This window comes from Maylandia zebra, linkage group LG23, assembly GCF_041146795.1.
Source record: "Maylandia zebra isolate NMK-2024a linkage group LG23, Mzebra_GT3a, whole genome shotgun sequence".
NCBI classification, from domain to species: Eukaryota; Metazoa; Chordata; class Actinopteri; order Cichliformes; family Cichlidae; genus Maylandia; species Maylandia zebra.
In genome coordinates this window covers 4,451,817-4,479,663 of record NC_135188.1, presented here as the reverse complement: position 1 = coordinate 4,479,663, position 27,847 = coordinate 4,451,817, and the positions used below count along the sequence as shown (strand labels likewise).

At 43.4% G+C, this 27,847-nt stretch overlaps 2 protein-coding genes across 9 annotated transcripts in view; both read left to right on the top strand.

Annotated features, from left to right (window-relative positions):
• The window catches only part of ap3d1 (adaptor related protein complex 3 subunit delta 1), a 28,239-nt gene extending 17,443 nt beyond the window's left edge, over positions 1 to 10,796 (top strand). For 4 of the 7 annotated variants that reach the window (XM_076880065.1, XM_076880063.1, XM_076880064.1 and 1 more), the window contains 13 exons: positions 1,377 to 1,545; positions 1,727 to 1,870; positions 2,457 to 2,510; positions 4,166 to 4,270; positions 4,553 to 4,708; positions 5,419 to 5,466; positions 5,886 to 5,906; positions 6,214 to 6,403; positions 6,912 to 7,000; positions 7,254 to 7,339; positions 7,701 to 7,822; positions 7,996 to 8,075; positions 8,178 to 10,796. In XM_076880065.1, the coding sequence (XP_076736180.1) occupies positions 1,377 to 1,545; positions 1,727 to 1,870; positions 2,457 to 2,510; positions 4,166 to 4,270; positions 4,553 to 4,708; positions 5,419 to 5,466; positions 5,886 to 5,906; positions 6,214 to 6,403; positions 6,912 to 7,000; positions 7,254 to 7,339; positions 7,701 to 7,822; positions 7,996 to 8,075; positions 8,178 to 8,273 (1,360 nt within the window). In that variant the 3' untranslated portion in view covers positions 8,274 to 10,796. The remainder of the gene's footprint in view (positions 1 to 1,376; positions 1,546 to 1,726; positions 1,871 to 2,456; positions 2,511 to 4,165; positions 4,271 to 4,552; positions 4,709 to 5,418; positions 5,467 to 5,885; positions 5,907 to 6,213; positions 6,404 to 6,911; positions 7,001 to 7,253; positions 7,340 to 7,700; positions 7,823 to 7,995; positions 8,076 to 8,177) is intronic. The other 3 variants (XM_004554967.3, XM_076880062.1, XM_076880066.1) reach the window with 2 other exon arrangements.
• Positions 10,797 to 12,762: 1,966 nt separating this feature from the next.
• Positions 12,763 to 26,593, top strand: cdc34a (cell division cycle 34 homolog (S. cerevisiae) a). 2 transcript variants are annotated; one of them, XM_076880060.1, is made up of 5 exons: positions 12,763 to 13,216; positions 21,774 to 21,860; positions 22,065 to 22,162; positions 23,263 to 23,514; positions 23,669 to 26,593. In XM_076880060.1, exons 1-5 carry the CDS (start codon positions 13,034 to 13,036, stop codon positions 23,895 to 23,897), a joined length of 849 nt encoding a protein of 282 aa, XP_076736175.1. In that variant the 5' UTR covers positions 12,763 to 13,033; the 3' UTR covers positions 23,898 to 26,593. The 2 variants fall into 2 exon arrangements, with proteins under 2 accessions (XP_076736175.1, XP_004555026.1); XM_004554969.4 differs by having other exon boundaries at positions 12,769 to 13,216; positions 23,380 to 23,514.
• The last annotated feature ends 1,254 nt before the right edge of the window (positions 26,594 to 27,847 follow it).

Sequence of the window (27,847 nt, the reverse complement as noted above, 5' to 3'; positions counted from 1 at the left end):
GAAGACCCAGCCTCGTTTCATCTTCAAAGTTCTCACTGATGGAAGGAGGTTTTGGCTCAAAATCTCACGATACATGGCCCCATTCATTCTGTCCTTAACACGGATCAGTCGTCCTGTCCCCTTGGCAGAAAAACAGCCCCATAGCATGATGTTTCCACCCCCATGCTTCACAGTAGGTATGGTGTTCTTGGGATGCAACTCAGTATTCGTCTTCCTCCAAACACGACGAGTTGAGTTTATACCAAAAAGTTCTACTTTGGTTTCATCTGACCACATGACATTCTCCCAATCCTCTGCTGTATCATCCATGTGCTCTCTGGCAAACTTCAGACGGGCCTGGACATGCACTGGCTTCAGCAGCGGAACACGTCTGGCACTGCGGGATTTGATTCCCTGCCGTTGTAGTGTGTTACTGATGGTGACCTTTGTTACTTTGGTCCCAGCTCTCTGCAGGTCATTCACCAGGTCCCCCCGTGTGGTTCTGGGATCTTTGCTCACCGTTCTCATGATCATTTTGACCCCACGGGATGAGATCTTACGTGGAGCCCCAGATCGAGGGAGATTATCAGTGGTCTTGTATGTCTTCCATTTTCTGATGATTGCTCCCACAGTTGATTTTTTCACACCAAGCTGCTTGCCTATTGTAGATTCACTCTTCCCAGTCTGGTGCAGGTCTACAATACTTTTCCTGGTGTCCTTCGAAAGCTCTTTGGTCTTGGCCATGGCGGAGTTTGGAGTCTGACTGTTTGCGGCTGTGGACAGGTGTCTTTTATACAGATGATGAGTTCAAACAGGTGCCATTCATACAGGTAACGAGTGGGGGACAGAAAAGCTTCTTACAGAAGATGTTACAGGTCTGTGAGAGCCAGAGATTTTCCTTGTTTGAGGTGACCAAATACTTATTTTCCACCCTAATTTACGAATAAATTCTTTACAAATCCTACCATGTGGATTCATGGATTATTTTTTTTTTTCACATTCTGTCTCTCACAGTTGAAGTGTACCTCAGGTGCAAATTACTGACCTCTGTCATCATTTTAAGTGGGGGAACTTGCACAATCGGTGGCTGACTAAATACTTTTTTGCCCCACTGTAAGTTTACCAGCTCTTATCACTTCAGTATGGAGGACGTTATTAGGATCGATCGACCGTGTGGAGCTCTGCTAGAGGAATGTCTTGTGCTTTGAATGAGACCTGGCTGCTTCACAGTGCAGAACATGTGCTTGAGAATGGTGGATTGCTGCACCCTACATGCCTTGTTCACCTTTAACAATTAATACTCAAGGAATGCATCTTTCAGATGATGTAGCCCAGGAGGATCAAAATCACCTCCCAGTTAGAGTTAAAATATGTATCTGTATGTTTTGTTTGTGCAGGCCGCTTGCAGACAGCGAGAAGCTACCGGTCAGGTCACATCGTGCAGCGGGGGCTCCAAAAAGCTCTGCTGAGGATGGAGAGGCAGAAAATGCCACGCCACAGGAACCCAAGAAGAAGAGCAGCAAAGAAAAGAGGGACAAGAAGAAAGATAAAGAGAGGGATAGGAAGGTGAGGTTAAGATGCTGGAAACATTTCCCACCTTCTGGTCATAAATCAGATTCACGGAGCACTCAGAGCGAGGGGAGAACAGTAGTGCGCTGTCAGCTGCGCCGTCACAATTTGATGACTCAGTGTTTGCATTTCTTAACCTGACTGACACCGACTGGAATATATTCTCCTGTTTTCACAGAGGAGCAAAGAAGAGAAGAAGAAGAAAAAACACAAACATGAAGAAAAGGAGGAGGATCTTCTTGGAGGTCAAGCAGAAGAGCCCGTGGTCCAATCGGAAGAAATGAAGGAGGTGGAAGCACAGCCCACTTCAACTAGTGCTGAGGTACGCCTTTATAACATGTTGGACCGAGGATGTTTCCTACGCGGCGCCGCAGTTTGTATCTAACATCCAAACACTGGTTTTAATTACCAGATCTATAAAATTATAATTAAAATGGCTTAAAGGATACCTTAAGGCAGTGGTTCCCAAACTTTTTTGCTAGGTCCCCCTTTGTTTTACAAGAAAAAAATTTTTTTTTTGTTTTGTTTTTCCTTTTCGTACCGCGCCCCCCTGCAATGGCTCTGCGCCCCTCCTAGGGGGCGGGCCCCACACTTTGGGAAGGTCTGCCTTAAGGAGTGCTCTACAAATTCTGTCAAATGGTTAAATGCAAGCAGACACGTTTTATCATGTTCATTAACTCGGCGCTTCCATTGCTTTTTCCCAGCCTGTCTTTCAATCGGCTATAGCGATCAAGTATCAGTTTCCTCGTAGCCGACTGTGCAGTCTCTTGCCAAATACTTGATTTATTCATGAAACAGGACAGTGTATTCTCTGTATCCATTTTCATGAATAGTAGTAAGACACAGAACCTGTTTGGCCCTCACCCCTCTCACCTCCTCGCGCTCCTCTCCCTCCCTTCCTCTTTTAGGTTTCGGACCTGGATTTCTGGCTCTCAAATGCTCCAGTGCCCTCTAACACCCAGGTTGAGTCACGCCCCTCTTTCTCTCTCTCTCTCTCTCGCTCTCTTTCTGTCTCTCTCACCCTGTCCTGCCCACATCTGTTCAGTTTCATGACACGGTTTTCAATCAACCTGCCTCAGACATTGGTGTAACCATACATTCTGTCTCTGCTGCCCTTCAGTTGTTCCTTTTTTTTTTTTTTCCTCCCCTCTGCATCTTTTGACACTGCCTCTCTTTCACAGGGCTCACAACACTATATTCTGTCATTTTCCAGCACCCTTCTGCTTTCTAGCATGTGTGTGTACACAGTATGTATCTGTATTTGTCTCGCACTTCTTCTTGCCTTGTGTTGTGTCAGTCATGATGTCAGAACAGGTGCTGTTACTTTTTATTGTTTTGTTTTTGTTTTTTGTGATCTTTATTTATTGATTTCTTTATTTTTGAAGAAGTGACAATGGACCAAATGTCACTAATATGTCTTTGAACCAGTGTGGTCCTGGTACCCCCCCCCCCCACACACACACACACACACACACACACACACACACACACACACACACACACACACACACACACACACACAAACTCCAAACAGAAGCTGGAGTTATTTTAGTGGTAGACAGGATATGTGAGCTTCAGCTAACAGTTATTGCTGGGATAGCCTTTCATGGTTCTAGGTTGGACACCAGCACCGCAGTGGTGGAAGAGGGGTAAACGGCTCCCCAGAAATTGGCCCAGAGTCCTTTCCTCTTACGTGACGTAAGAGGAAAGGACTCTGTATGAGCACAATATCCACTCTCCATTATCTCTTCAGTGTGGGGCCATAATTATCTTTGTTTCTGTTTGAAAACAAAGTAGAATTTCCCAAATCAGCTGCTAAACTTCACCTTTACTAATAGACTTTTTGATGACTGTTTTCTTTCATTTAAAAAAAATAGGAAAATTACTTTCTCAGTTGTTTTAAATTAAATCTATGTGGCCTGTGGTCATGCCAGGACAGCGCTCTCACACCATTTCCAGCTTGTTTAAATAAGCTAAGCTATCCAGTTGCTCCACTATTTCATCCTGACTGTTCCATGAAAAGACTGAATAACAGGCACACTGTTTCCTTAGCTATACATGTAACATGACTGTACGCTCAGATCTGTCAGGCCTTTTAACTTTCCCTTTGGGCATTTCTGTTATTAATCATTTGAACTGTCAGCCCAAGAGTTAAAGCTGCCCCAGTAATATGCATCGATGTCTTGGTGGAACGCTTGTTTTTGTTCTGGCTGTCACACCAGCGTCCCAGATCATACTGTTGCATATATTTAGCTTGTCAGTCAGCCTGCTTCAGTTTCGAGCAGCACCCAGTGTAGCTGGTTAGTGCAGTGGATCCAGCAGTTGTACAGCAAAACCGCTGTAGGTGTAGAGGTCCATACAAACATGATATGCTCATGTTTAGCATTCTTCCATGCAATACTCTTGGCTCATTGTACCTGATGTTTGTTTGTGGTGTCACTCAGCTCAGTAGGTTGCAGGTGATCATGAATGACTTCTCTTATGAATGACTGAGTGAACTCACTAACCTCACTTACCTATGTCAACACAGAAGTGGTAGAAAGTTTTGCATGTGTTAAACGCTGTGGTTGTTCTTGTTTGTGTGTTTATTTGGTGGCGTGCTGGTGTATCTGAACAGGAAGCAGCAACAGTAGCAGAAGCAGCCCCAGCGCCCGAGGCGCCTGCTGGCACAGCGGCCGACTCTGAGCCCGAGGAGCCCAAAGATACCGAGACGGAGGAGAGTGTGAGTTAACGCAGACGAGGCAATAGTTGGAAGGAACAAAGTTTGACAGCACTGCTTGAGATTCCAGTTTACAATAACCCCGACTGGACTCGGGGAATTGGCAACTCTAATTCTGATACATTTGTGTGAACGATGTGTCGCAGACCTGCCAGTTTCTGTGGGCTCTGGGGGAGTAATTCTGCCACTTTGTGTTTTATTTTCATTAGCATTAACACTCAATGGCGATTAAACATCACTTCAGGAAATTTATCTCCTTCTCCTTCTTTGGGTTTTTCTCTATAGAAGTCCTCCAAGCACAAGAAGAAGAAGCAGAAAAAAGAGAAGGAAGAGAAGGAGAAGAAAAAGAAAAAGAAGCATCATCACCATCACCACCACAGCGATGGAGGTGGAGAGGAGTCTGTGCAGAATGGCACCGTCGAGGAGGAGGAGCCTCTGCCGGTCAGTGTCGAACAACCACAACATTAAACTTAACCGATCATTACTTTTAATTTGTAAACTACGGGTTATGTTTCCTAAATCAGAATCGGTACAGCAAAATGTACACGTACAAAGAATTAGGCTCATTCTTTTTCTTCGTTGCTCTCAATTTACTTAACAGAATAGATAAGAAACATTACTGATAAAAGCACGACACAGACAATAGCAATTTGTATAGCATATTTAAATGTGCAGTGCGCCAAGATCTTGGAATAAAACATTTACCAAGCTGGGGATGGATAACTGGTTACTATACAGTATATACATGAGGAATTGATGATATAGATGTATAGGTATGTACAATACCATATTGATACGTACAACAAAACATTATGTACAGCACTCTTTGGTTTTAGCATTTGATGGATGTTAAAGTAGAGATGATATGAGTGAAGTAAAAATTAAATTGGCATCTTTGTGTCATTCCTCTTCGATTGAAAACAGACAAACAAAAGCTTACTGACCTCAAAGACACGAATAACTCAAAGCCGCATGTAGGCAGTATAATTTATCATCATTCATCTGAGCTCCACTGGGTAAACCCACTTACTGCTGCCAGCACACACTGCCTTCCTTGTTATATAGCAGCTAGGTAGGAGCTCCTGTTGCCTAGTTAGCATGCTTAGTGGCTGAGAACGCCTCCTCTGACCTGAGCTCTTCTCTCCTTTCAGCCCATGTCCAATTACTGCCTGCTGGCTGAGAACTCCTACATCAAGATGGTGAGTGATGGTGACTGCGATGCCAGGCTTTGGAAATTTGTTTTGCTCTCAATTTGTTAAAATAATTCCGGTCTCATTTTGGCCATGGAAACATTTAATTTTCGAATTTAATTTTTAGCATCCAAAGCTGCTCATGCCTTCTCCAATCTAATAGTTTGCATTGTTAATTAAAATGCACCAAGGGAACCAGATTGTGATAAATATTCTGCTTTATTTCGACATGTTGGGTTCTTCTGTTTACTTTAGTGAGACAATAAATAAAATAATTTTCTTGCTACATTATAGCACACATTTCTTTCTAGATGCTGAGAAAGAGAAACGTTGTTGTTTCCAAGATCCAGCATGTGGAGTAATTAGAGTTAAAAAAACCAAAAAGAACTATCATATACAGATTTCTTTTTCTCTTCCTCTCTTTAAAGATGATGGAGGATGCTGATCAGGTATTGGTTAAAGTTTTGTCCTAGATGTGTTTCTCTCTGGTCTCGTTGCTCTTTACAGGCCTTCCTCCTTGGGCAGACTAATTTATGTTTCTCTAGCGCAGCAGCGCTCGGTTTCTGAGAATGATTCTGTCCTTGTGATTATCTCCTTGTGTTCACTTCTTGGAAATGGTGATGTGTGCTCTGGATCTGGGTAATGACTCTGATTTGCCTTGTTAACACTGTGTAAAAGAGAGGAAAGATGAGACCGTAATTCACTGTTCCAAAATCCACGTTTAGCACTTTCCTTGTTTTCCCTCTTCCCCGTAAGGTGTGTGACATCCAGGGGAACCTACAGGATGGCAGTCAGGTGGTGGTGTCTGTCATCTTTGAAAATAAGAGTGACAGCTTCCTCAAATCCATGGAGTTCAATGTGCTGGACTCTCTGAACTCCAAGCTGCAGAGGCCAGAAGGGTCAGGTCCACATGATGGCCTTACCGTCCCCTTCCAGCTTCCCCCTGGTCAGTTATTATCTAAAGAAAAATCGTGTATGAATCCATCCATCCATGACTGTGAATTAAAAGCCCATAGCCCCCCTCAAATCTTTAGTATTCATATTTTGGAGGGGCATCCAATCAGAAGTAAGTTAGCTTAAACTGAGGTTGAATTGAGCTGAAAGAGTTTTTGTTTGTTTCTTTTGTTCAGGCAGATTATTATCTGAGGCCCAGGATAAGATAAATTAGTATTACTTAAACCATGTAAAGCTAGTCTAGCATAACCCAAGATGGGAAATATGGGGTTGGAAATGGGCATCATAGTTATCCTTTGCTATAATATTGGCTTACTAAAAAAATAAAATAAAACAAGCATTTTCCTGGTAATTGTAGTGGGGCTTTTCAGAATAAATGTCCATCCTTTTTACTGAGTTACAGATGATTCAAGCAGCAACTTAAAAAATTGTATTATATGAGTTTTTAAAGTTGTTGAGTTCCATGATTTGATGCTGAGAGCTTCTGTTTTTTCTTGTAGGAGTGTCCAATGAAGCACGATTTGTCTTCACTGTGCAGAGCATCGTAATGCCGCAGAAGCTGAAAGGAACCCTCACCTTTATTGTAAAGGTTCGTAGGAAAAGCAAACAAGTGCCGTGTATACTAAAAAGAAAACAAAATCTAATGAAAAAGCTGAAATCCAAATGAAACGCAAACAAGATTGACAGGATTTTTTATACATTATTATTAAACCTGCGGCTTAATTAATTCATCTTTTGATTTGTAATACTAGAGTTGGCCTAGTAGCAGATGAGTTAATTCTGAGACCTATGAAGGAATCAAACAGGTGTTTTTAATATGCCGTTTTGCTCCATTCCCACAGAACGAGGACTCCTCCACTCATGAGAAACTGGACTTCAAACTGCACTTTACCTGCACCTCCTACCTGATCACTACTCCTTGTTACAGGTTGGTTATGCCACTCCTCCATTCATATCAGAGTTTCAGTGAGTCATTTAAACTTTTTAAAGAAGCTGTTGAAACTCCTCTCAAAGTGTTTCCAGGGAGAAATCTTTGGAGTGGGAGAGTTTGTAGACTGAGTGGTGAGACTGTGGTTTAAGCGTGGCAGTAGAAAATGGCCATCTTTGAGGAAGAATAAATATCAGTAAATTTCACTTGTACTTGTTTTAAGATAGAGCTTGTGTGAAATTTTAAATTAAAAAGATCAAGAACCACGGTCTGGGAATCATTAAAATCTGTTGAATGTTCGTTAGATTTTAGTAATGGAGAAATCTAAAACTGACTTCTTTTTGTTCTTTTGCTCTCTCAGTGATGCGTTTGCAAAGTTGCTGGAGTCGGGAGATCTGAAGAGCAGCTCTGTCAGACTGGAGGGAGTTAACATGCCCTTCCATCACCTTCTGGCCAGGATCTGCTTCCACCACCACTTTTCTGGTACCTTTACATTATCACTTTTTTCGGGGGACCTGAAACCTGTGCTACTTCACATGCAGGAAATTACAATCATCAGAGGGGAATGTTTGAAAAGTGTATTAATGCTGGGTAATTTTGACATTAATTCTGATGCGCTGCATTTGTGATTGTGCTTCTTTCTCGTCTTTGATTAGTTGTGGAGAGGATCGACTCCTGTGCCTCCATGTACAGCAGGTCTATCCAGGGTCACCATGTCTGTCTGCTGGTCAAAACTGTAAGCGACAATAACATAAATCTGAGTTAAAACCGAAGATGAAAAGAGTTTTCAGGTGGTGATGCTGACATTGTCCCCCACTTCTCTCCCCCTCTCTCCCAGTCTGGTCAGACTGTGTCCATTGACGCTAAATGTGACGAGCCAACGCTGCTTGGGAATGTGCTGGATGAGATCAAGCAGACCTTCTCTCAGTGCTGATTGTGTCTGACAGCCGAAGGGTGCCCCACCCTCCACCCTACCGCTCCATCCCGCCCCTCCCTCACTGAAACACAACATAATCACGTTACGAAACACTGCGACTGGCACTTCCAGTATCGCCCTATTTATTAGTCTGCAGATTTGCAAGATTTCTTTCCCCTTCTCAGCTTCTCCAGCGCCCCACACTTTGCCCCTCTTTGCACTCTGTGGTCACTCCCTCACACTTGATGTTGCTTTACAGACTCATTGTGTACATGCTTCATCTTCTCTGCAGTGTAATTTTCATTTTTACTTCCTAGTTTTCGAACAGCCGCCCTGTTGCACCCCGACTCTGACTGAGCTCCCGTTTCTGGACGCCTGGCGTCCTCTTCTCTTTCCTGCGTCTCTTTCCGCCCTCCACTCTGTCGGGAATTCAATCTGTGACGGTCGCGTCATGTAATGTTGACAACTGGACTTTTGCTGTTAATGGTTGAATTGTATTTTTACTGTTTTGACGTTTTTGTCTTTGGTTTGTTTTGTTGTTTTGTCTTTTCTTTTTCTTTATCTTTGTCTGAAACCTGACTACGCCTTCATCTAATCCCCTTCTTTACTGCTCACTAAAATCTGTGTGTGCTGCTCATCTGTGTAGGCCTTGAAAAAAGATAAATCAGGTGATTGACTCTTTTTTTCGGACTAGATGGGCGCTATAACCTGCTCACCCACCACTGACCTGGTGCCTGGAGAAGACCAGACACTGGGCAAGTGCAATGAGAGGAGAGCAGAGGTGAAACCAAAGCTACAAATAAGGCATGGGTTTTAAGCTTGTATCGGGGTGCTTTTGCCCTACTTGCCTCTTGGCGAGGCTCAGAGCAGATCTGCTGGTGTTTAGTTGAACCGAATCCTTGTGTCTCTACGGGTGATTGTACAGTAGTTCAGTAGTTTTGCTCTGTGCCTTAGCCCTGCAGTCTGACCTACTCCGGCACTTCATAAGTCTTGTAGAGCCCCCACCTCTCCCCTGAGTGCACTGATCTAACAGTGCTAAACTGCAGATTGACCCTCCCCAAAGACTTTGAACATATCATTCCTTTGGCAAATCCAGTGCAATGTGAGGTTTCTATTACACCTGACAAAGCCACCTGTGTTCTACCACGCATGGATGGTTTAGTTATTGTATAGAAGATGTAATAATATTGTAAAGCAGGATGCTGTTCTTTGTCTGAAGGCAGGTCGTCACTTGGCCAACGTGTTCACGGAATAATCTGACGTAAAGAGCTGACATCACTGTCCTCTGTGGGGGGGAAAAAGACAACCTGTGACAAGTTAAAGGACACCACACTTATACTCTCAGCCTGCCTGTACTGTTTCTTTTAAAACTGCTGGTCTGCATATGAGATTGCTAAAAGTCATTTACTACTAAGCGGACGCTGTTAACTGGTCAGTGGCTTGAGGCGCCCTGTGAGTCAGTATTAATCAACACGGCTTCCACAGTAAGGAAGCGTCGCCTCTGTCAGCAGCAGCAGTTGTGTGGTTTTTGTCTGTCCTCGTGAAATATTTGCGCCCGTCTCCCTCTCATGCATCACAGAAAAAGCCAGCTGACCCACCCATATAAATCCCCCCATGTTTCTTTTTCCCTCCAGAAACTGCCTTGCTACTTTGTGTGTATGTGTGTGTTAGGAGAGTCTTTAAAGAAAACACAACACCCGACTTCCTGCTGAACTCTGTTTGATGTCTTCATTTGGATCATTCATGTTTAAAGCAACCACCCCGTCCACTTCAACTGATCCTTGTAGTAGCAAGAGTGAAAGGAAAAAAAGACTTGGTAGCGTCTCTGTTCATATATATACTGGTAAGGCCCTCCTCTCTTGCATTTGTCTGCTATTGTAGATAAGAAATATAATGATGTCTGGCCTGAAGGTCAAGTCAGCCATTCCACTAGATTTTCAGTAGTAAAGTCTGAAATCAGAGGTGATCAGCTGTTTTTCAGGAACGTCAGTAGAAAAAAATTATGTACGCGCTCCCTGTTCCTGAAAATGATATCCATGAATCTGAGAAACGACTTCTCTAATCACACGCTGTCCTAATACTGATCATTCTGTGCATACTGTTAGATTAAAATTTGTATATTGCATGATTAGGAATGTACACTTTTATTTTCCTTGTTTCTTTCCCATGGTCATGCTTACACAGACAAAGATGTCATTCCATTTTCTCTTGTTTTTCCTACTTTTTTTTTTTTAATGAGGTTTTCTTGACCATTCTCTATTTTTGATGGTATTGTGTTTTTATCTATTCTAAGTGCAGACAATTAAAAGAAGTGATACCATTGAATGTTTTAAAATTATTAGTCACAGGGGAAGGAAGGGGGTTCTGTTTGGTGTCGCACCACTGAGGACATGGGGCTCATAATAACAGTAGAACAGGTTACGTGAAGCAGTGTACTGAGAGGCAAACCCGCTCTGTCTTAATGCTCTGTTGGTTCAGCTGTAATGACTTATTCTACCAAGTTTGGCTTGTGACATTGAAATATACTCTCATATGACAGATTTTTGAAGGTCCTGTCTTTTTATTTCTTCATATTCAACTCTACAATGTCATATTCAGAAGGGGACAACATAAATTACATTTCCTTCAAAGAAATTCCACTCAACAAAAAAATAAATAAATAAATAAAAGCTGTAAGAAGATGCTGTAGTCCTTTTGTGTGTGTGTGTGTGTGTGTGCGCGTGTTAAAGTGAGCCAATAAGCATACAAAAAACTAGTTTTGAATGAAATGATAGAAACCTGGAGTGTATACGTGTAGATGAAGATATGTTCTTGGCAAATTAATACCCGTCTCTTTATCAATAAAGCAAGATGTGCCGCTTTGAACTTCAATTCCCAGAAAGCCTAGCAGCAGAAGTAATCGAGACCCCTGACTGACAGCGAGCAGCTGAGTTGAGAAAAGTTGAGCAGACAAAGCCTCAGATTGAAGTTTTATGAAAAAATTGATTGTTTTATCGAAATTGCCGCTTGGCCAACCTCCCTTTCCTCCTTAAGGCACCCGATAAAAAGAGGAGGCTGAAAAGCTTTCGGTAGCAAAGATAACCGAGATCAAAATGAATTTCCGGTATAGACTTTCAAAACAAAGCTCGCGATTCGAACTGTATTTTTCTCTAAGAGCAAGCAAAAATGGACACTTATGTATGTTTAACTAGAAGTACATTAAACGACACAAAACCTAAAAATAAAGACTCTACCTTCATCATAAACAATGAACATCCTAACTGTAAGGTCTTAAGAAGTTGTTTACCTGAGAGAGTGCAACTAGGGTAAAGGTCAAAAGAGAGAGGGGTAAATTGTGCAGTGCTGTGAGAAAGTATTGGCCCCCTTCCTGATTTTTTTTTTTCTTTCTTTTTTTTGCATATTTGTCTCACTAACATGTTTCAGTTTAAAGAAATGTTAGGCAAGCTAAACAAATGCAAAATGCAGTTTTAAATGATGGTTTCATTTATTAAAGGAGAAAAGCTATCCAAACCTGCCCTGTGTGAAAGAGCTAGTAACCTAATAACTGTTTGTGCCAGCCAGTGAGATCTGCAATCAAGCATTTGTGAAAACTGGCAATGAGTCTTTCACACTGCTGTGGAGGAATTTTGGTCATGAGAAAGTAAGTTTATCAGACCTGGACTTTGATTAGGCAACCACAAAATCAAAACTTTAATTTTTCTTTCAAAGGTGGACTTGGTGAGATATTCTCCTTCAGGATTTTCTGGCAGACAGCAGAATTCATGGGTCTATCATTTACAGCAAGTCGCCCAGGTCAATTCCATTTCCCAGATTGGATTCCGTGGACCGACACCCTTTCTATTTTCAAGGTTTAAAACTTTTGATAAAGCATTTAGTTGGGGCTGGATCAGCTGACCCTGACTCCTCCCTTAATTATGCTGTAACAGGCCAATAGTCAGTTGGGGGCTTCCTGTGATGCACTGAATGTTTCTTCTTCACTTACCTTATTCACTCACTATGTGTTTACACCCCACTCTGCATTTAATCAGTAGTTATTATTAATCTCTGGCACAAACACAAATGTTTGTGTTGTTCCGTTTTCCTTCTCTCACCCCCAACCACTCGATGGATACCCCTGCCTGAGGTTTCTTCCTGTTGTAAGGGGTTTTTTCCTTCCCACTGTCACCAAGTGCTTGCTCACAGGAGGTGGTTTGATTGTTACAGTTTTCTCTGTACTATTGTAGGGTCTTTATCTTGCAGAATAAAGTGCCTTGAGGCGACTGCTCTTGTGATTTGAAAAATGAAAGCATATTTTAAAAACTTTGTTTTGTATTTATATGGGTTAAACTATGATAAATATATACTTTTATTAATGACATAATATCACAAATTTGTTTGACGATCTCAAACAGACAAGTTTGAAAAATTAGCAAAAAAATAAGAATTCAGGGGGGGTCACAGCTGTCTGATATGGGCTACTGATACTTTAGAGTTTTATTTTGAAGAATGTCACCGGAAATAAGGCAAGTAATGCCTTCGACTTGATAACGGTAGGTTCATGGTCGTTGGGGCTCCGTTGGATTGTTCACAACAACAGAGAGGAAGGCGCACCAGCTCCGGCCAAATAAAGCCCAGCCGCGTTTTGGCACCGCACACAAACGGAAACCAACCGTTCCTGCGTGACGAGCGCCGTTCTTCTACTGTTAGCTGTTGTTTGTAACGAGCTAGCTTTGTCCTTCGCAGTCACAGCTGTGGTGGGTCGCTGATATATTTTTTTTATATAAAAATCGCCGTGGAATATGGCTCAGAATAGACATCATGTAGCCAGTTCCCAAAAAGCATTAATGTTGGAGATGAAAAGTCTCCAAGATGAGCCGGTCGAAGGGTTCAAAATAACTTTGGTGGACGAGTCGGACCTGTACAACTGGGAAGTAGCGATATTCGGACCCCCGAATACACACTACGAGGGTGGTTATTTTAAGGTGAGTGGCTAATGTTAGCTAGCAGTCCGTCTATTGTTCTTTAACTGGTTAGTTTTACTGTATATTTCAGTAATTTGATCATACAGGGCAACCAAGCGACCAACCTCACCCTTCATGTAACCGTTTCCACCAGCAGCAGGTAATAGTTAATAACGTTAACTTGGCTAATTGCCCCCTGTTTAGCGTTATTGTGACAAATACTTCTTTGTTTAACTTTAAACCAACAAGACTCCATGAGAACTTTGTTGCTTGGGCATATTTTTCCATCAAAACACAGATTAGGTCTCTTACAGATCTGACATGTGCCCGAGTTACTTTTTTGTTGGCTTGAAACAAAAGGTTGTTGAGCATAACCGCCTCCAGCACTACCTTGATAGTTAAGCTCATCATCTATCTCGCTAATTCAATCCTTTTCTTTGTGTTCATCATTACAATTTAGCAGCCCTGGCTTGAGTACTTTTTTTTGTTGGTTATTCAAATGTACCATACATACATGCATGGTACTAACCTAAATGGCTTCCAGCCTTAACTTGTCTAACTTGTGTAGTGACTCATAATTTGTTTTCTCGTCTACTTCCTCCCTTGAGAGTAAAGATGCGTTGGTTTTGTTCCTGTTTAACAGAATTTGTGCTGATTATAAACCGCCGCCATCGTATTTCCGTCTTCAGAAGATTTCTGCGGCTGATGTTTGAGTGTGCCATTTCTCTGCCCTTTAACCCCCTGAGTACTGACCATTAAGTAGTGTTTTAAAGTTCTAGTACAAGTTTTTATATTGGCATGTCATGTTTTCTAATTCTAACGTTCAAACGTTGCAACTCACTGGAGTCATTGTTTTTGGTGCTGTGATGCTCATCCTGGAGGGCGATTGGATTCATTACTTTGTTTATGTTTAGTGCAATAAAGCCCCAAGTAGCTGTGCTTCAGATTTTTTTTTGTTTTTATTTAATTTAATTTTTTTTACTGTGTATAAAAAAACAAAACAAACAGATGACAAGCCTTTTATTGACGTGGCACAATAATGTTTGCTTGAAACCCGAATATAATTTGCAGAAAAGCAAAGTAACAAATTCTGCACGATTGCTTTACAATGACTTGGTTTTATTTCCTCCCAATGCTAAGCCTGTTTTGTATCCATACAACAGTTGTTAAGCTGTAAATGATTAATATTGTCTGCAGACCTCATGTAACACCACCCTTCTTGCACACTGTCCCTTCAGCTGTCCTGAGGTTTTTTTGTAGTTCCAGTTCCTAAGAAGCAGTCTTCATTTTGCCTCTGCTCTTTTTAAAGCCTGTAAGCGCAAACGGAGGGGCCCGACCAGGCTCCCGTAGACGGTGTTCAGTGGGTCTGTGTGGTTGCCGTGTACAGGATTCCTTTGTTGGGCCAGGAATGCACAGCTTGGCTGTGAAATCTGCCGCATGGCTGTGACTCATTGTTCTGTGCTGGGTTTCTATCCGACCAGTTTGCAATATTCAGAAGAGAGAAGGGAGGGGGGAAAAAAGAGGAGAGGGAAAGAACCACCTCTTTTTGGTGTTCCCAAAACAAACAAAGAGTTATGACTCGCTGTGAGGCCTGTTCATCTGAAGCGGGGCTGATACGGACGTCACGTGCAACCTGGCTGACTCAGGCGTTTATTTCACATGGGTGTTTCTTTGAAAAAGGCACACCATGACGAACACATTATGCATGCAGGCGGGCACGCACAGAGTGGACCGAGACGTATTGAAGTGTCACTCACACAGGATTAGATAACTGTCCTGGTTGCTTTAGTAAACACACGGTGCAGAAGTAAACACACAGTGCCTGATAATGATAAGCTGACCATGACCTGTGACTTTCATATACTCGCTGGTGCTAACACCCATTTGCTGACATTTCTGTGTATTCATGTGAGGAATCCATTTAGGTTCTGAGACTCTGACGTTTACTGACTTTGGCCTGTAGTAAGCTGTGGTCTTGGGACATGAACAGCTGAGTTGGCCAGAGCAGTGGTTCCCATACTAGGTGCTGAGAAAGGTCAAGGTGTGCTTGGGGATTTAACGACACTACCTGAAAAGGACTGATAATTAGTAGTGGTGGGGGGAAAGAATCAATACAGCATAGCATCAGTATTTTTTTGTGGCAGTATTGAAGTGATACAGGGACACCAAATATTGATATTTTCTTAAATGATATCAAATATTTTGGGAATACTGGAAACAAGAGGGCACATCTCATGTTCCACCATCCTGTGATAATGTTAGCTGAGGAAGCTTGCATTAAATCAGCTCAACTGAAAAACCATTCAACACTGGACAAACTTAATTATCTCCTAATTAAGCTAATGGCTCAGTCACAGGAGTAGAAATAGGGCCGCAACCTTCTTGCAACTACAAATCAAAGCATAAAAACGGTGGCTGTCTGGTGATTGCATTTTTTTTTTGTACATTCTGCAACCGATTGATTGGCGACTAGGCTGCCCGTACCCTCATGGTGTTTCACGCTCACGACCAGTTTTGGTGGCGAGGTGATTGCACAGGTTAAAGGAGGCACTCTTTCTGCAAATGTTTGCAGTCTGAGTTGTACTGACGGCAATCACTCTCAGAAATAATTGATGTCTAATTTATAAATGCAGGCAAACGGCCAAGATCTAAGTGCAAATGGAATTATATGTGTGTGATATTTTTATTTTTTTTTGACAATTTATCACAGTAATTGCTGTATTATCAGAAACTGATTGCATCGTATTGGCAACTTGACCCCATTCAACCACAGACTGATAGCAGCATTGACGATCTCATTTCGCAGCAAAAGATAAACTAAAGCAAGATAGTGTTATCTTATTTAAAACTGACAAAGTTTGAGGATGTAATTTGCGGTTGGAAAAAAAGGTGATAAATGTTAAACCTTGCAAAATGTTAAAAGTTGCATTAATATGGTATCAGGAGTGAAGTGTTGTGATAATATTGCACCGTGAGGCTTAAATATGAAAACTTTGGTAATGCAGAGAGTTTAAAAATATTCTCAGTGCAGGAAACTGTGTGTAGATTACACTGAGTGTAATGAGTGTTTGACTCTCTCACTCTGCTTTTTCTTCTTCTTCTTCTTCTTCTTTCTCCTCACATCTGTTTGTCCCCGGGGATAAGATTTGAGTCACACAGCTAAAAACACTCCACGGCTTTAACAGCTTACTCACCAGCCCAAATCATAGGAAGCATAGTATCACGTATCGAGTGTGACTGCTGCAGAACTTTAGATGTTTGCGTATTCACAGATTTATCTAGTGAGCAGCGACTTGTTGATGATTTGAACTTGAATTGCAGTCCTTTAAAATTAGTTACAGAACATGGACACAATACAAATTCAGCAAAGTTTAACAGCTGTGACAGTCAGAGACGTCATGAAAGAGGCACTGCACTCAAATAGTCCCGAATTGATGCAAGAAGGCAGATGGAATTAGTTTTATTCACCTTTGACTGGTGGTTCAAATATAAAAGTGCAATGTTTTATGTGCAGGTGAGCACTGAAGTTCAGGCTTTAACAATCAGTGTTTTTAAGATGGCTAGTGCGGCAAGAATTGCTTCTGTAAGGACTTTAAGCTATTGTCCCACCCTGAACACGTGCAAACACTACAGTTTGCATCACAAAGTGCACCACTTCCACAAGTGTATTTAAAGCTGTGGGTTTAATTTTGCTGTCGGCAGTACATTTGATGTCTGCCGAAAACCGTAACCATTAGCCACAAGTGAAACAGCCCAGACATTTTTAATTTTGCCAAACGTTTTCTAGAACACACTGACATGAGGCGGGGTCGGCCAGGTCACCAAGTCGTATGACAGAGACATTTTTACTTTGCCTGAAACAAAATAGTTAGTTCACCATTTGCTACATTTCTGTATATTTGTACTGCCTCTAATACCTCTGTGTTGGAATAACCTAAAGCATTGAACTGATCGTAGCTCTGTACTCTCCAGGAGGAGGTTTTTGTTTTTTGCCCTCCACTTCAAAAGCAGCAAAAGATGCAGCATTCACTATTTATGTCCACAGATACCGTCATCTAATTATGCTTCGCAGGAAAGTTTCCTGTGGTGACTTGTAGATCTCTCACTATGTGTCAAGTGGCACAGGTCTTTTGAAGGTTGGGTGGAGGGGCTGTGTCAACTTTCTTACTTGAGGTCATAGTGTAAATGAGGGATCTGCAGCTAATAATAAAAGAAAATACCTTTAATCTTTCAAGTCAAGCGTTTTTCTCGACTGACAGACCCCCATGTTCACAGCTGTTATGAGAGAGGAGAGCTGCCCTTTGGTTTTTGCCCGGGCCTGTCTGTTTTTGTTTTAAAGCACTTGACAATCAGATGACAGACACTGTTTGCGATCAAGAAGCTGACTTTGTAGTTGCACCTTCCTAATATGCTACAGAATTTGTACATGTTCTCTGTTAGCCTTGCAGTAGCAATAGAAGAGAGTGTAAAAAAAAAAAAAACCTAACCTGACTGCAGTGTGCCTGGCTGAGCTGCTGGAGTCATGTTTCCCTCTCTGGCTGTGTCACAGAGAAACAAGAGCAGGGTAGAGGGGAGGAAAAAACCCTCCAAAAAACAGGGAATATTGAAGGGGCCAGATCAAGAGCAGGCACAGCCCTTTTCCTTGCAATGCCCCCCCGCTTTGAAGGCGCAGCCTGCTGTGAGCAGAAGTGAGTGTGAGGCTCTGGTAGACGGTTATAACCATCCCCTGAAGCCCTGGCAGTGTGTTCTCTTCCTCTTCCTGTTTGGGCCACTGGTGCAATAATCATCTCTGAGACGTGGCTCGGTGGGCTTCTTGAAATGTCCTTGTGCTAAGATCACCTAAGAGTTGTTTGAAATATATCTGTATTACAGTTTGCAACAACCAGAAGGATGAGAATTAAAAACAATTGAAGAGAAAGGGGAGTCTGTTGGATCTGAACCTGTTAGTCTCACAGATCTGCACGTGCTGTGTGGAATCTGCTCGGTGCCGGGGCCGTTTTCCTTGTCCTGCATATGCGTGAGAAAGGATAAGGTCTGTGGGGACGGTGAAGAGGTGCACAGGGAGAGCAGAATGATTTGTTCTGTTCAGGGTCTTTGCATTGACCTGATTTACTTCGCCTCGCTTGTCATTATCGGCAGGGTGGGCGTGCTCTTTCTCTGACTCGTTCCTTCCTCGAGGCAGCTTTTCAGGTCACAGTCAAAGATTTTCATAGAAAGAGGAAACTGATCTTCACTGTCTATGATGCAACAATAACAAGGGGAGTGTTTTATAAGTTTTTTTGGGGGGGGGGGGGGGGGGGGGGGGGTTTGCCTGGCAAAAGAGAAATCAGCTGCACTTCCTGTCAGCTTCTCAGATGAGATGTTCAAAGTGAATCTCCTTCTGAGAATTAAGGCTGTTAATTGGCTTCTCGGGCCAATTATCAGGCATGACATGCAAACCAGCATATTTCAACAGATACTCTGAGAATAGCACTCTGTTTTGGGTAAACGTCTTGGTTGAGCAGCTGTATGGGAAGAGACTGAGGTAAAGACTCGGAGCAGGACCGTAGATGCATTTGAAAAGAGAACGCTGATATTGGGCATCGAAGACCCTGCTGCAGTGTCCTCGCTCCTTCTCCTCCCGTGTTTCTTATCTTCTGTCTGTTTGGAGCTGAAGCGGCTCACAGCTGCAGAGCAAATAAGCCAACCAAGCAGCCTGTCTTTGCTTGGGCCACTTCTTTACCTCATCTATGCATTATCTCCTCTATCCACATCCATCTGCAGCCATCAGCTGTATAATAGGTAGTCATATGTAAGGTAGGTCAAAGAGCTGTTTTAGAACAGGAAAACAGTCTGAAGCCTCTTGCTAAGCTGCAATGTGAAATCGCACTCTTTCCTTTTCGCTCATGATTATTGTTAATGCATATCCCTACCTTCCTGCTTTCTTATTTGCTCTCAGGCTCGCAGGGTTATGATGAATGGGACTATTTTATGGGAAGGGTTGCCACATGGGTCTCTCAGCCCGAGGTTAAAAACTGAGATATTGATTCAACTTATTTATTCAGACGTACAGATTTGGCTGTTTCTTGACGGGCAGGGTGAGTTTGTCTCACCACAGAGCTGTGTTCTTCTTTTGAACTTCCCCACAGTTGGATAGAGTATCAGATTTCTTCCACATCTCATCACCTTTTGGTTTCACGGTATCTCGGTGGCTTTGAATAGATTTGGATGAAACTGCTTAGATGGAAGGCTCTCTGCCAGAGGTGTAAAACAAATTTTAATGGTGGTTTGGGGAGTAATTCTAGTTTTAATCCATGATATGTCCTGTGAAGTAGTTGCAACCATCTTAAAGAAGCATGTTAGAGACTCATTCACTGTTTGTTTGGGGAAAAACGGGCACTGGAAGGATGTTTCGGCACACTCGGCCAAAACCAGTCCTTGTATTATCTGTTGAGTCAGAACAGATGAAAATGAAGGAGCATTTACATAACACTTTTGTCTACGTTACCACTGAAAGTGCTTTAGGCTACAAGCTATATTTCCCCATACGTTCATACTGTGCTTTAGTCTTTGCATTTTGGCTGTGGATATGCAAAGCTGACTCCCAAAAGGCCCACCTGACCAGGAGATTGAAACCCAGAACTTTCTCACTGTGACCGAAAGTGTTGTTGAATGGCTGCTGATGATTAGTGTGGTTTATTTAAAACATCCTTACCGGTAAATGCTGTCACTGTCAGCTTATTTATTGAGCTCTAAATTACAGCAGATATTTGACTATCTATGGACATGCTGTGGAAAGGGGGAGCAACGGAGGGCCAGCTTTCCAAAATATACAAACTAATGTCTCCTTTGCCCCATTTCCAGCCAGGGGACTGATATGATCTTACTGCTTATATTGTTTTGGACTAAAAACTAAGCAATCACTGTTGCTGTATGGCCTCCTCCCCCTTCCTCCGCCCGCCTGGCTAGCTGCTATGTGTTGCACTGCTGCTAGGCTGTAATGTGTACAATGTTGGCTTGAACTCTGCACTCTGATGGGTCGCCAGTTATCTGGCAAGGCCGGTCAAACTCGGGGGTTTTATTTTTTTCAGGCCCTCTTCTCTCAGGATTGTCAACACTTCCTCTCTGCCCTGCTATGATATGGAGAGCGCAGGTTAGGATAAGCAGGCTGACTGAATTTATCTTGTGTTGTTAGTCGGGATGTACAAACTCACTCCTTCATGACAAAGACTCTTAAATGCAGAGTATTCTGTGACTATCAACAAGTCACTCAGTGTTTTGCACAGATAAAACATTTGGCTGCATGCTCGAGGGTTAAATTAGGCAAAGCGGTCAAAGAAGGCTCAAAGCTTATAAAATTATATAGAGCCCAACCCCCTTTAGTTCAAATGAAATCCCCCTCGACCTCCTCCAACTACTGCTCCTCCAACACCCCTGCTGCCAGTTCACTCCCTCTCCTGCTAGTTGGTTCACTGTGGCGAGGACCAGCTGACCATGCCGAATCAGCAAATGTACACGGGTGTGTGTGAGAGAGACTTTGGCGGGGGGGTCAGAAGGTTTCATGATGTGAGTGATGCGTTCGTGTATAATAAGTCCTGTTGGTGTGTGTGTGCTCCGTCACCGTCTCTCCCATGGCACGCTTTATGGAAAACGGAGGAGTGGTCTTCCACACAGGATTTACAGTGTGTGTCTGTGTGGTTGTTTTCAGTGTGAGGACACATAATGGCAGAACATGAGTGTGAGTAGTGGATTGTCTTGGGTTGCAGTGACAGCTGGAGAGGACAAACACAATGTCTTTATACCAGCACCATTACCACCCCCCCCCCACCCTCAGCCTCCGGTGTTTCTCTAAGCTCCACGCGCTTTGCAGCTGAACGGACTGCAAGCCTCCATCCCTCCCTTCCTCCACACCGTATTACATTACACTGTCATTAGCTATGTTTTGCACTGACCCTGTAGTAGGTATTTAGAGGTTTCTTTCAATCACGACTGACGCTGATCAGCGTGATTGTGGAGGTCTTCAATCAGCTGCTGCGCGTTGGCACCAGCGCTGCAGTGTAGGGCTTTGTGAAGAGAAGCAGTCAAAATAAAGCCCTCTCTCCTTGGCAGCTGTGTCTGTACTTGTGTGGTTATCTTTTTGAGGACCACTTCAGAGTTTTAGACCTTGGAAGAGAGAACATTATGGCTTGGCTTATCTGACACAGGACTGTTTGGGGCACGTGTTAGGTTGGGTTTTGATGGTTAAAGTAACGCCTAGGGCGTGCATTATGTCAGTGAGTACCCCGACAGAGAGCCACACACATGCATGCTTTTATTTCTTCTGCAGAATCATTCAGACTTGCAGTTGTTTCTGACCGTGCGTGTGCGTAGATCCATTACACAATGTAAGCAAATGGCGCCAAGACTGTCTTTAATTAAAGACAAACTGTGGGTAAAGCAATCATCTTGTTGCTCGGTTGTACTAATTAGTTGAAATGGTTACCAGGCGGTGACAAGGGAAATTGGTCACAACTTGTCTGTTCATGAGAGAGAGAGAGAGAGAGAGGTAAACACTCGTCCTGTCAGTACGCTGCTAATAGGTGTCTTTTCTCACCCCAAGGCTCGGATCAAGTTTCCCATCGACTACCCGTACTCTCCACCAGCTTTCCGCTTTCTCACCAAAATGTGGCACCCGAACATCTACGAGGTAAATCTGAACAATTTTAAAAATAAAAAAAAGAGAGAGAAAGAGAGAAGTGTGACTGTCAAACGTTGACATTTTTGTGATTCGAAGTAGATTTTTTTTTTTTTTTTTTTTTTTCAACATGTAGCCCTAATATTTGAATCTTTTCGCGCTTCTTAAAGGTGACTGCTTGTCTGAACATGCTTGTTTACTGTCTCATGTCCCTAGAACGGGGATGTGTGCATCTCCATCCTTCATCCACCAGTGGACGACCCACAGAGCGGTGAGCTGCCATCGGAGAGGTGGAACCCCACACAGAACGTCAGGTACACGTCAGGCTCTGGAACAACTCAAGAAAAGAAAAAAAAAGATGATGATCTGCAGAGATTTTTTTTTCTTTTTTCTGGCTTGTAGCGAGACCATAATGAATTTTTAATTGATTCATTTAGATGCATAATGCATTTTGTGTCTGTCGGGATTTTGCTTTAATCATAGAGTGGGAACGTTTGAACAGATCTGGAGATGCACTGGCTGTGCACCTGCTAAAGAAGGTCATTGGCCGTGGCCAGTCATGCTGATCATGGAGGATCAGGGGAGGAGCTAGACAATGTTTGTAGCCGGGCACAGACATTTTCTTACATTCGGGCGGCATTGTTGTCTTTCCTTGCTACTGGATGTAATACCAGCTCTATGGGTACATTTGTGAGCCTCTAAACAGCTTCACCATTACTCAAGTGTGGTGGCAAGACAGCAGCTACATTATGTACTTTGGAAAATGAATTTCTTTACTGCAATTTTGTCCACAGTAATGAAGCCTCAGAGCTGAATATTACAAAAGCAGTGCTGCATTTTTGCCTACAGAGCAGAAAATGTAGATGGCTGAGTCCAGATCCTGTAGCATGAAAACAGGATGATTGTTTGAGGCCTTTTCTCAGCTTGCTGCAGTTTAAATGCAGCAAACACCCAAACATGATGTTTAATTCATACGTCTTTATTTCTGATATTTGCGTGACACAGATTGAATTACTTGGTCCCTCCAGATTCTCAGTTGTCTTTTTTTTTCTGTGCTCAGCGTAGACAAAATCCACTACGGCTGTGTCTTTCATAAAGGATCCTCTGACTGCTGCAGACAGAAGCGACAGATACAAAAGCAGCTTAATATTATTTACAGGAGGAGTGTGTAAAAATGTTTTGGAGGATAAAACAAACTGCCCACGCATGTTTGTGTGACTGGTCTCTTAATCACAGCTGTGTTTAGGCCAATAAAGTCAAACGCAGCAGCAGAGGCAGATGATCAGAGGGTTAACAGGCTGCTCGTCTGACCCTGACCTTCATCTCCCTCCTTCCCTCCCTCACCCTCTCTCCCTCTTTTTGTCTGTGTATGTCTGTCTTTCCATTTCTGTACACTTCTGCTTCCTGCACTCAGTGTCTCTTGTCTCGTCTTACCTCCATCTTTGCTACTCTCCGCCCCGTTTCCTTCTCCTCATCCTGTATTGCCTTCAACTATTTTAATCACTCGTTCCGCTGTCGGCCTCTCTCTCAGGACCATCCTGCTCAGTGTGATCTCTCTGCTGAATGAACCCAACACGTTCTCCCCCGCCAACGTGGACGCCTCAGTCATGTACCGAAAGTGGAGGGACAGCAAGGGCAAGGACAGAGAATACATCGAGATCATCAGGTACAGGAAGGAAGAAAAACGCACTCGGCTGTCTCCTCACTTCAAACGTTTGCTTGTCTGTACAGTAGAAACAGAGCGCCACAACTGAACTTGCTCATAGCCTCATTTTTATTTATTTTTTTCACCTCTTCTGTTTCTTCCTTGCGTCTTACAGAAAGCAGGTGGTGGCTACCAAAGCGGATGCAGAGCGGGACGGTGTCAAGGTTCCTGTCACGTTGGACGAGTACTGCGTCCGAACCCAAGTCCCACCCACGGACGACGGCTCCAACCTCTTATACGATGACTACTACGATGACGAGGAGCTGGATGATGATGATGACGACGAGGATGACGATGAGGACTGTTGCTATGATGAGGACGACTCGGGCACTGAGGACTCCTGACCTCGCCCGCCCTGCGATATCGTCCCCCTGCTCGCTGTTCTTGTTCTCAACACCCCCATCCCACCGCTGACCGCCCTCTTCTGTCATGAACTGAACTTTGAATCCCCCTCTCCCCCCTTCTTCCCCAGTACTCACTTAGCACAGCCCCCGTCCACCTTCTGTTACATGTGCAGTCACAGCGTGCGCACTAAAACCCGATGCATTGAAGAAAAGAAGGCTACAGAGTTTTTTCTGCTTGTTTCTTACATGTTTTATTTTATTTATCTGTTCTTAGTAAAGGTTACACACAATATGCACACTCAGCAGGAAATCTTCAAAGTAATAGTTTTGGTTTCCTCACCTCCTGTTGATCTGCACTTACTAGAAATTAGCTTAGCCTTTTAGCTTCGAGTCCTATTTCTTCTGCAGGCTTTGAGTGGAACAAATCTGATGTCTGAGTTAATTTTGGTGCAGAATGGTCACACCTGCTCTTAATCACAGTCATCAGGAGACAGGTTCAGGTCGGAGTAAAGCAAGATTTGTGAAGAAAGCTAACGTAGGATAATTGGCCTGCTGTGCGTATGTGTGTCTGCGCGAGTTGTTGTTTTGTTTTTTCTTTTTCTAAAGCGGAGTCGTTTCCGCCTCTGAGCCCCGGATGTGTGTGTGACTCTACTCTAGTTTGCAGGCTGTTCAAAGCCCTGCCATGCCTCACCTCTGACCTTTTAAGCCGCAAGGCTTGTGCTGCTCCACACATGAAAGTTGTCTGCCATTCACACTCTCTTGTGCCTTCCCTCACTCCCTAATATTCCACATGTGACTGTCCAATGGGATCCATGAGTCAAACCCCAGTCAGCCAGGCAAGAGGAAAGTGGCATAAGGAGTCAGTCAGCCCCCCCTCCTCCCTGCTCTTTTAATTCTCAGGTGGCGATATTGTGTAAATGGCGCCCTCCTGATGGAGGGAACTTATTTATAGCGGCACCTGTCAGATTTGTCCGAGGTGTGAGTGAGGAAGGTAAGATCGAACAGCTGAACTAAAGAATGGCATGTAGACCAGAACCCCAGAAACGTCCTCTACCGACTGCCACACGGCCTTCGTCGTACAAGCACGCGCTACTAGTGGCTCGGATGCATTAAGAAACCGCCAGCCCAGCTCACTGCTGCTCGTGAAATTTAACGTACTGTATTTAACAAACCTATGCAGTCAGTGCTTGAACTTACTCAATATGCAGTGCTTTAAGCGTGTCAGTAAAGCTGAGCTTTGCAGCGTGTCCCAAACTCCAGCTCGAGTCTCACAAGCCAGCCACGTGTCCTTGGTCAGAGACGGACATGTGAAGCTGTGTCGGTCTGTGGTTTGAGATCCCAACTCCTGAGTAGCACAAGTCTCCAGAGCTGAAGAGTTGCATTGTTCACTGCCCTTCACAGAGCTCGCCCCCTGCTGGCGGCTGTGTGTACTGGCATATTTCTTTGCGCCAGCCATTTTGACTCATCAGTATCAATGAATCCTGTTACCTCAAAGGCAAACGGGTGGCAGCTTGATGCAGGATGTGATTCAGAAGAATTAAAAATGGAGACAGATGGGGGAAGGAGGGGGGGGGGGGCGTCTTGTTTTCAGTCTACTGTACACCATCAGACCCTCTCCTAACTGCCAAGAGTGCTCTGATACACCCCCGTTACCACCACCCAACAGTATTTCTGATGAAATCCTGACTCTGTGTGTGTGTGTGTGTGTGTGTGTGTGTGTGTGTGTGTGTGTGTGAGTGAGAGAGAGAGAGAGAGAGAATACTTGCTGATGGGTTTTTTTATTATTTTATTTTTTAGATGAGCTGAAATATGTGGAAAAGAAAAGCAAAAATGGGAAGGTACTGGGATGGGGTTTATCTCTAAGCATGAACAGGAGAATGTGGTTCTTCACTAGCATGCTGTTATGATGTGTTTGTGGTTTTAGACCTGCTATAAGGGTTGGGATTGTGTCCAAGGAAAAATGTCCTCTTAACTCAATTTTATCTGAGCTGCATTTGGAGGGGGGGGGGCTGCTTTTCTGTTTTCAGGGTTGTTGGTTTTTTTCTTTGTAATTTGTGGTAAAGGCTGCAATGTTTTCTCTTATATGTATTGACTTTATTGTTAAGAGCCCTTTTGTTGTTCATATAAGACTGAGTAAAGATATGAACCAGTTACACAGATATGAAACGGAAAAGTTGAACAGAGCCAAACTGAGTCGGCACACCATGCAGGGATCGTTACCCGCTACTGTTTACGCCACAGAGTTGTCATTACTGTATAATTGATCAGTGTTTGTTACATAGTTTATGAATGAACCCCTGCCTCTCTATTGTAATGGTTTGTGAGAATGGGATTTTTTTTTTTTTTTTTTTTTTTTTTTTTTGGGTCAAACTACTGTTTTATCGTCCTTGCTCCCCACACTCTGAGCTCTGGTTGGTGGCAGCCTCACTGAGGGAAACCCAGCAGTTAAGAAAACAACAAGAACCTCAGGAAAAAAACAAAACAACCACCAATAAACAAACCCTTTTCCAGCTGAGTGAACCTGACCCCTGGCAGTCTCACTTTTTGGCTTCAAAGGACTGTTTACAATCTACCTTGATATGCACATGTGGATATTTTGACGATCACTTGATATATTTTTTTCCTCGTTTTTCTTTTCTTTTTTTTTCTTATGGTTTGTAAATCTATTTAAAATCTGAATAAAGCTCTTTATTAGATATTGGCTGATTTTTATTTTATTTGTGTGCGTGCGTTGGAGATTTTCACGGTCTCATTGGTTTCTGCATTTTCTGTGTCGTCTTGCAGTCACTGAAATGATGATAGTGAATACCATTTGAGGGAAACTCAGAGTTGTCTTGCAGAGGTAAGACCTGTTTCCTTTCTTAATTCATTTTAAAACTTCTGTTTGAGTTGAAGTGTAAGGAAAGCACGTGATGAGGCGTGTACCCCGTAGTCACCCTGCTACACTCAGAGGGTGGTGGAGACTTTTAAAGGATTTCCTGATGCTTTCTGTGTTTTTGTGTTACAAACGTGAGTTTGAGCTTCGTCTCCTCTAAGTGGACGCATTTTCTTTTTCATTTATTTCTTCTGTGTAGGACCTTTTGGATCTTAGCCCAACTGAGGTAAGAGTCCAGCTGCATGCTCTGTGAATTATGTTTAAACTTAGCTCAGTGTTGCATGAAAGACCCTGGACCCTACAGAGGTTGTGCAGGTAGTCCAGCTCCTTCAGGATGGCACATCAATACATACCATTGCCAGAAGGCTTGCTGTGTCTCCCAGCACAGGCTCAATAGCATGGTGGAAATTTCCCGAGACGGGCAGTTGCTCTAGGAGAGTTGGAGAGGAGCGTAGATGGTCCTTAACCCAATAGCAGGACCGGTATTTGCTCCTTTGTGCAAGGAGGAACTGCCAGAACCCTACAAAATGACCCCCAGCTCGTTACTGGTGTGAATGTTTCTGACTAAACAATTAGACTTGGTGAGTGTGGGCTGTGGGCCCTATTTTCACTGCCTGGCTGCTGAGCCAGATTGGCATTTGCCATAGAATACCAGAGTTGGCAACCACTGGAACCCAGTGATTTTTCACAGATGAGAGCAGGAAAGTGTGGCGAACATTATGTTGCCTGTAACATTGTGCAGCATGACTGGTTTGTTGGTGGGCCAGTGATGGTCTGGGGAGGCATACCCATGGAGGGGCGCACAGCTTTCCACAGCTCTGTGTGTCGGATAAAATCCTTGGCCCCACTGGGTCCTGGTTTCCTCCTAGTACAACCTCATGTGGCGAGAGTAAGGAGGCAGTTCCTGGAGGATGAAAGGTTTGATACCAGTCACTGACCCCCTACACCTGAGCTAAATCCTGTGGAACACCACGTCTTGATTCATCCAATGCTGCCAGGTCGCACCTCAGCTGTCCAGCAGCTCCGTGATGCCCTGGTCCAGATCTGGGAGGAGAGCCTCCAGGACACCATCCAT

Coding starts and splice junctions, on each gene's coding strand:
- cdc34a (XM_076880060.1), top strand. CDS start 13,034: ATGGCTCAGAATAGACATCATGTAGCCAGTTCCCAAAAAGCATTAATG. Junction 21,861..22,064: donor GGCACCCGAACATCTACGAG/GTAAATCTGAAC, acceptor TCATGTCCCTAG/AACGGGGATGTGTGCATCTC. Junction 23,515..23,668: donor GAATACATCGAGATCATCAG/GTACAGGAAGGA, acceptor TGCGTCTTACAG/AAAGCAGGTGGTGGCTACCA.